The following is an 8,322-nucleotide window of genomic DNA, read 5'->3' as shown; positions in this document are numbered from 1 at the left end:
GCAGCGGCAGGCGGGGAACCTTGGCTTCCTCCATCACTGGAGCAAGCAAGCCTCCTGTTCGCTTCAGCTGCCTGGCTGCCGGCCGCTATCTTGGTTGGCAGTTAATTTGCATATCGCCCTGATTAGCCAATGGGAAGCGTGTCGGAGGTACGGTTAATTACCATGTTTGTCTATTATTAGATAGGATACATCTAAAACATTTCAACACTCCAGTACCCATTAAGCAGTTTCTTCCCATTCCCCTCTTCCTCTAACCCCTGACATCTACCAATTTGCCTTCTATGTCTATGAATTTATCTATTTTGAGTATTTTATATAATTTGGAATCACACAATGTGTGACCGCTTAGGTCTACTTTCATTTAACATCATGTTTTGGAGGTATATCCACATTGTGCCTTTACAAGTACTCCGTTTCTTTTTATGGCTGAATTCCATTGTGTGTGTATATACCACAGTTTATCCAATCTTTGTGTCATTTGATCTCTCAAGCCATTCAACAGTTTACTGCTTTCTTTTTCGACCATTTCTTTTCTATGGCTTCTGTGATACTAAATCCTCCTGATTTTTCTTTCTACTTAACTTGGGCTTCCACTTTCATGTATCTATTAAATGTCAGTGTTTCTTAGGGTCCAGTGGAAGAAGAGGGAATAGTCAGTTTAATAGTCAAGTCTACTAATTTAATCTCTTTTAAAAAAAATATATTTTTTTATTGATTTCAGAGGGGAAGGGAGAGGGGGAAAAAGAGACAGAAACATCAGTGATGAGAGAGAACCATTGATTGGCTGCCTCCTGGAAGCCCCACACTGGGAATTGAGCCCGCAATCTGGGCATGTGCCCTTGACCGGAATTGAACCTGTTACTCTTCAGTCTGCAGGCTGATGCTCTATCCTCTGAGCCAAATCGGCTAGGGCGAATTTAATCTCTTAAATGTACCTCAGATGTACTTTATTTTTACTATTACTATTATAATCCAGGCTACGGTCATTTCTTATCCTCCTACCTGGCTGCCCTGTGTTTGCTCTTGCCCCCTCTATGCATTCTAAAACACGATTTTTACTCTTTCTACCTGATATCTTTTAATGACTTCACATTTATTTGGAGTATAATGTAAACTTAACATTGTCTTGACCCTGCATAGTTTGGTTAGAGTCTTCCTCTTGCCCGGACAGTGTGGCACATTGGTTGAGCGTTGACCTATGAACCAGGAGATTACAGTTTGATTCGGGGTCAGGGCATATCAAACTAATCCCCAGTAGGGTCTGTGCAGGAGGTAGCCAATCAGTGATTCTCTCTCACCATTGATGTTTTTATCTCTCTCTCCCCCTCTCCCTTCCTCTCTGAAATCAATAAAAACATATTTTTAAAAAGTCTTCCTCTCCAGTTGTATCTGTTAGCGCATTGCTCTTTTTTCTCCCTTTCAGTCTGTGCAATAGCCAGTCTTGCCTCTTGGCCTTTATGCAATTGTTCTACTTTGTGCTTGCAATCCTCTCCTCACTATACCCCACTTGCCTCTCAAGTGCATATTGGTTTAATTTCCTTAGGTAGACTGTGCATTTCTTGAGGATAAAGGTCAGATTTTAAGCTCTTTTTGAATGTTCAACAGTTTAGTATAGTTCTGAATACATAGTGGCTAATCAGTAAATGTTGGTTTTTGATAATTAGACATCAGGAAACACTAGAGAGGGAGCGGTTTTGTCTTGGTGCTAAGAACACTACTTAGTATGTAGTAGGATTTTAAAGGAAGAGTGAATGAGAATATATTAGTCTTTCTTCATTTAGAAGCAGCAAAACCAGTCTATACTAGAGTTTTGATTCTCTCATGTATGGTATGGTATTAAGTATCAGTAAAACATTTCTGCTTTCAGTGCAGAAATTATGTGATTGGAAGACTGTAAGAGAAGATGAGGCTGAGAAATGTAACAGTTTCATTTATACTGTAACTTCATCACTCTTAAGCATAAATTCTTGAACTCAGCATTTTTTGTTTTTTACTTATGAAAATTTCAAACATAAAGTCTAATGTAGTAAACTGGTAATTACCTATTACCAAGCAGTAATTGTCAACATTATGCCAGTCTTGTTGATTAGGTTCAGTTCCTTTTTCTTTTTTATCCTTGCTATTCATTTAGTCTTTTAACAATTCCTGGCCACTTTTTGTTGCAATTTTTTTTATTTCCCCTAATTCCTGACTTCTAAATTATAAGGATGTTTTCCTAATTGGTCTCTCTATATACTATTGTTTCCTATCTTTCAAATTTATCTTATATATTCTTGGTAAGTTAATTTTCATATTTAAATGTTATTCTCATGACCCAGCAAAGGTTATACTGTGTAAAAGAAAAAGTCTGTACTCATCTTGGAGTTTGAGACCCTCCTTAACCTGAGTCTACTTTATCTAATCAACTTTATTTCCCCCTCATCTTTACCACAAATCCTCATACGTGTATGTCTCTTTCCATTCATTTAGACGTTATGGTCTTGCTTCTTATTGAGCATATGTGTTCTATAAAATATGAATATATTAAATTTATACTCAAATGTTGCCAGGTATATATGTAGATTCTAAGACAAATAATGGAAATTTTGTGAATTTTTATCTTTTTTTGAAGCAGGATTTCAATATGACTTTTAATTAAGAGACTGCGATTCTTTGTCTTTAAGCAGAGGCAAAAGAACCTAAAGATAACAAGGAGGTATCAAATCCTGATGATTTGGAACTTGAGTTGGAGAATCTAGAAATTAATGATGACACCTTGGAGTTAGAGGGTGCAGATGAAGCTGAAGATCTTACAAAGAAACTTCTTGATGAGCAAGGTAAGCACTATTTTGACAAAATTTTTAATTAGTTTTTCTACCCAAAGCTCTAGCCTAAGAATGTGGATCTTTACTCATTAATTCCTGTTTTCCTTTTGTTTCTAAGCTATCATTATTTCAGAATTTGATTTAGAACAGAAACATTGTATGTCCCATATTATATGACTACAAGTTTTAATGATCATTTAAATTCTAACTATCCTAATAGAGATTTCTTATGCTTCTCTACTTCCTAGCATTATTCTGAATTTATTTTAATTCTATAATATAATCTTTACAATCTTAATATAAATGTATCTGAGAGTTATTCAAAATGGTTGAGAGATAGCCCTGGCCGGTATGGCTCAGTTGGTTGGGTGTCATCTCATGCACTGAAAGGTTGCTGGTTTGATTCCTAGCCAGGGCACCTAAATAATAAACAAACAAATAAGTAAATAGTAAATCGTAAGTAAGTAAATAAGTAAATAAGTGTAGGTAAATAAATGTAAGCAAATAAATAAATGAAATGGTTGAGAGATAAAAGACAACTAGTAGATCAGTTGATCTGTGATCATTTTATCTATTTACAATTAGTTTTATAGTCAATAATAAAAAATATTGTTAGTTTTATTATTTAGGATTCTTTATTTAGAAGGATATCTTCTGTCAGTATTACTTTTCTCTCTATTGGCTCCATTGTTTCCTGCTGCAGATTTTCTTTCCTGGTGTCATGAAAAAGAGGGTGGGCCTGGCTGGGGGCTGCCTCATGCTCAAATCATACCAGCTAGTGACATAAAGGGAAAGAGATTCTCTCTACTGTCTATATAAGTGTCATGGAAGGACTTAGCTGGTGACCCAGGGGAAATGGAGGTATGCTGTGATCTGGCAGCACCCTCCCCCATCAGAATCCCATGGACTTACTTCAAAAGGCAGCCATGAGAGTGCTGTTAATTGAAGACTTGCAGGAAGGGGTGCTTGTTAGATAAAAGTAACAGATTTACTATAAAACTACATGTAATTTATGATTAATATTTTGTGTCTAATGCAAGAGTATGTCACTTTATTGTTTATCTGAAAGACTGTAGTGACTTGGGGTTGTGATTCTAGAGATACCCAAACTAGTTTCTAGGGCCAAATCTCAAAAAATGCTTCATTTTTTTTCATTGGTAAGAAAAGTGCTTTAGATTATCTATTTCCCAAATAACTAATAATTGCATGTTTTTATTCTTATATTGCTTCTGTATTTTTTAAACCTAGAACAAGAGGATGAAGAAACCAGCACTGGATCTCATCTGAAGCTCATAGTAGATGCTTTTCTCCAGCAATTGCCCAACTGTGTGAACCGAGAGCTGATAGACAAGGTTTGATTGTCTCAGTATAACTTTACTGAAGCACATACACCATGTAGGATAGCTCTAATTAATAGTGTCTGCAGTTTTTGGATTATTTTAGCTGTAGAATGAACCATTTCTTCAAGTGGGATTTTATATTGGTATCCAAAATAAACACATAAATTTGGAGCCAATCTGTAGATGTTCAGTTGGGAAGTGGAACTGTCTCTAAAATCCTGTTGGCTTGACACTTTGTCACATAGGGACCCCACAGTTCGGAAAGTAGAACAGAAATTTTTAAAAGCTCTGTAGAGTACTGCTGTCTTCCTAGATACTTAATGGGGGTCTATAAGGTCAAAACTTTTCATACTAATATTAAGGTATTTTTTTTTCCTTTTTCACTTTTTGATATTTACAAAAATGATTATGGATAAAGCCGTTGACATTTTTACAAATCAAAATGAAGTGGTAGTAAGCTGTACTCGTAGCCCTTGTCTTTACTGCCATGCATTTGAAATTTTAAAAAAATGCCACTTTCACTTAAGAGTCTCCTTGATGAATCCATACAAATTAGTGCTTTCATTTCATTTCAACTTTTGAGTACCTGCCCTTTTAATCTGACAAAATGGGACTTCTGCTTTCTTAGAGTTGTCTGGGAAAAATGACTTGTGTTTGAGTTGCAAGCTGAACTAATTGTTTTTTTCATAGAATACCATTTTTACTTGAAAAAACTGATGGCAAAACTGATTATTTTTTCCATCTTGGGTGTTTAGCCATTTTTCTTTTATTTTCTTGTTTTGTTTTTTTTTTAAAGATTATCATGATAGGATTCTGTTTGTAATCACTATGACCATTAAAATTATCTTGTATTCCACTCCAAAAATTTCTGAAAGGATTGGAATAGATGTCAAAGTCACTCGTTGCCTATAGTTAATGATATTTAGAATTAGATATGTTATTTGAAACAGACTAAAACATAATGTGCTGAATGAGACAGGAGAACGGGTATGGGTAGATCAGTAAAATTTTATTGATCCCAAGAAAATAATATAACTAAGTTATCTAATGATAGGTATGTAATGTAATCATCTAATTAAAAGTAGATTGCAGTTCATCAATTTATAAGCTTTTCTTAGTTTAATTTCCCAATCTATTTTGTTAAAATACTCAGAATGGCCCTAGTGGATAGATCCAGTTTGGCTCAGTGGATAGAGCAGGGGTCCTTAAACTACGGCCCGCGGGCCACATGCAAATACAAATATTGTATTTGTTCCCGTTTTGTTTTTTTACTTCAAAATAAGATATGTGCAGTGTGCATAGGAATTTGTTCATAGTTTTTTTTTTAAACTATAGTCCGGCCCTCCAACGGTCTGAGGGACAGTGAACTGGCCCCTGTTTAAAAAGTTTGAGGACCCCTGGGATAGAGCGTCAGCCTGAGGACTGAAGGGTACAAGTTCGATTCCAGTCAAGGGCACGTACCTGGGTTGTAGGTTCCTTCCCGGCCAGTTCCCTGGTTGGGGCGCATGCAGGAGGCAACCAGACAATGTGTTTCTATCACATTGATATTTCTCTCTGTCTTTCTCTCTCCCACTCTCTCTAAAAATCAATGGGAAAATATCCTTGGGTGAGGATAAAAAAAAAACAACTCAGAATAGCCGACAATTTTCTAACATGAACAAGATGAACCTTACACTTCAAGGAAAACAACTAAAAGTATTTATTGCCAACGAACACATTTGAGTTGTCAACAAAAATTAGAATTTTGGAAAACATGTCTACTACCATAAACTTGACAGCTTCCCAGTTTTTTTCGGAGGAGACTTTATCCATGAGATTTTTCTGATGGGAATGGTGGTGATATTAAATAATATAATTTAAAAATAATATGTATGCGTTTGGAAGATCAGCATAACTCAGTGAACCATTCTTCTGAGTGATCAGTGCACAATGCTAACAAAGTTTTGCTTGGTTGTTAAAGATCCACTCAAAGTGCAAGGTAGATTTTAATCCTACAGCATGGAAATTTGATAAGATTTCAGATTCCACATTTCTCCTAACCCTTAAGAAACTACCACTTATCAAAGAATATTTAGAAATCCTGAAAAGGATATTAAAATTCACCTCTTTTCCCAGCTATATATATGTGTAAAGTTGAATTTTCTTAATATAGTTCAGCTAAACACATCACAACAGAATTGCATGCATAATAGATAACAGACTCGTTATCTTCTAAAGGAGTGCCACTCGTCTGTCCCTAAATTTTTATTTTATTTTAATTGTTTTTAAATATGTCTTTTATTGACTTGAGAGACAGAGGAAGGGAGAGGGAGAGAGAAAAACATTGATGTGAGAGAGAAACATTGATCTGGTGCCTCCCTAACAAACCCTGACCAGGAATCGAGCCCACCATCTGGGCATGTGCTTTGATAGGGAATTGAACTGGAGACCTTTTGGTACACAGGATGGTGCCCAACCAACAACTGAGCCACACTGGGCAGGGCAAAATTTTTTTTTTTTAATATAGTTATTTCAAAAAACTGTTAACAACTAATAGGTTTATTGGTATTTTTAAATGAATTGGTAAGTTTAAAGTTTCTCAGTTTTAATTTGTAACAGTAAATGCCAATAAATATAAGCCACATAAATGAAGTGCTTTCAGGTCTTGAATAATTTTTTGTTGCTGTTGTTAATCCTTACCCAAGGATATTTTTTCCATTGATTTTTAGAGGGAGTAGGGTTGGGGGTGTGGGGGGGAGAGAGAGAGAAGCATAGATTTTAGACACATTGATTGGTTGTCTCCCACACACACCCCTACTGGGGCTGGGGATTGAACCTGCAACCCATGTATGTACCCTTGACCAGGAGGAATTGAACTCGTGACCCTTTGGTGCGAGGGCTGACATTCTAACCACTTAGAAACACTGGCCAGCGTGGGTTTTTAATAAATTTTAAGAACATAAAAGGCCCTTGAGACCCAAAGCTTGAAAATTGTTGCTTTAGGCCATGTTTTTGTCAAAGTGTAATGTAATCTTTTATCCCCCCCCCTCAGTGCTTTGAAGGTCCCCTGTAGAGAACTACAGAAGTTAGGTTATTTTTTTACTTTTGGTTTCTGTACCTCTTCTTCAAATAATTTAGATGTGTTTCAATAACTATTGATATAATCAAACAGGCTTTAAACTCTAAATTGCCTTACTTTTTGCAATGATTAGATCAGTGTTTTCAAAACTTTGTAATTACAGATTTATTTCAGTTTTAGGTAGTCTAGCCCAGCTGGATGGCTCAGCTGATTTATACCACTAAGGTTGCGGGTTTAATCCCTAGTCAGGGTGCATATGGGAGGCAACCAATCAGTGTTTCTCTTGCATATCGATATTTCTCTTTCACCCTATATCTGTCTCTAAACAATCAATAAAAATATCCTCAGGTGAGGATTAAAAAGAAAGAAGCCTTTTTTCTTTTCTTTTATAGAGTATATCTGAAACCACCTCTTAAATAATTGCTATTTTTCTAAGTTTGGAATATGACTAAATCTTTCCCATGCTAAATTTTAATTTATTTATTGCATATAAACAGAGGATGAAAGAGAAATACCTTGACACTCCTGCTCCACCTCCCAAACTCTATTTTGAGTACTATAATGAAAGCTGAAGGTGGGAAAGATCTCATCAGTTTTCTGTGTTAGCAATATTGTTATGAATCTTCATTGGAAAGTATCCTTTAGTGCCCAGCTCAATATTAAGTGCTGTGGCCAATAATAGCCATATATTAAATTCTAAGTTAGCTTTCTGAGGGTCAGATGAAAAACAGGGGGCCACTCTTCGCTGTTGGATTGGACCCTGGTAGATTCTACTGGCAGTTAGCTTTCTCATGACAGGAATTTCTTCCACATATTGTTGTCAAAGGTCCAAATGGCTTAAGACGGAAAAGTATTTGGGAAATAGGTAGAAAAATCTAAGAATTTTTTGAACTCAATAATTAAGGTAAACTATATAACCTAAAATGAAGATTTCTTTTAGGTCACTTGGTAATGCTTATTTCTGCATGCATTTGATGATCAGAAGAATTGATTTTTACTTCATAAAATAAAAAAAATGGTGTTGAACTTTCTTTCATTTACCTAAAACATTTTTTTTCTTCTTTTTATAAATTTTTTAAAATTAAATCTTTATTGTTCAGATTATTACAGTTGTTCCTCT

At 35.5% G+C, this 8,322-nt stretch overlaps 1 protein-coding gene across 6 annotated transcripts in view; it reads left to right on the top strand.

The window, feature by feature from the left end:
- UPF2 (UPF2 regulator of nonsense transcripts homolog (yeast)) overlaps positions 1 to 8,322 on the top strand; it is a 128,726-nt gene that overhangs the window by 44,045 nt on the left and 76,359 nt on the right. For 4 of the 6 annotated variants that reach the window (XM_014547975.1, XM_005876566.2, XM_014547973.1 and 1 more), the window contains exons 6-7: positions 2,664 to 2,816; positions 4,053 to 4,156. In XM_014547975.1, coding sequence (XP_014403461.1) covers positions 2,664 to 2,816; positions 4,053 to 4,156 — 257 coding nt within the window. The remainder of the gene's footprint in view (positions 1 to 2,663; positions 2,817 to 4,052; positions 4,157 to 8,322) is intronic. The other 2 variants (XM_005876567.2, XM_014547972.1) reach the window with 1 other exon arrangement.

Source organism: Myotis brandtii, unplaced genomic scaffold, assembly GCF_000412655.1.
Source record: "Myotis brandtii unplaced genomic scaffold, ASM41265v1 scaffold49, whole genome shotgun sequence".
NCBI lineage: Eukaryota > Metazoa > Chordata > Mammalia > Chiroptera > Vespertilionidae > Myotis > Myotis brandtii.
This window is presented reverse-complemented; position numbering and strand designations above follow the sequence as displayed.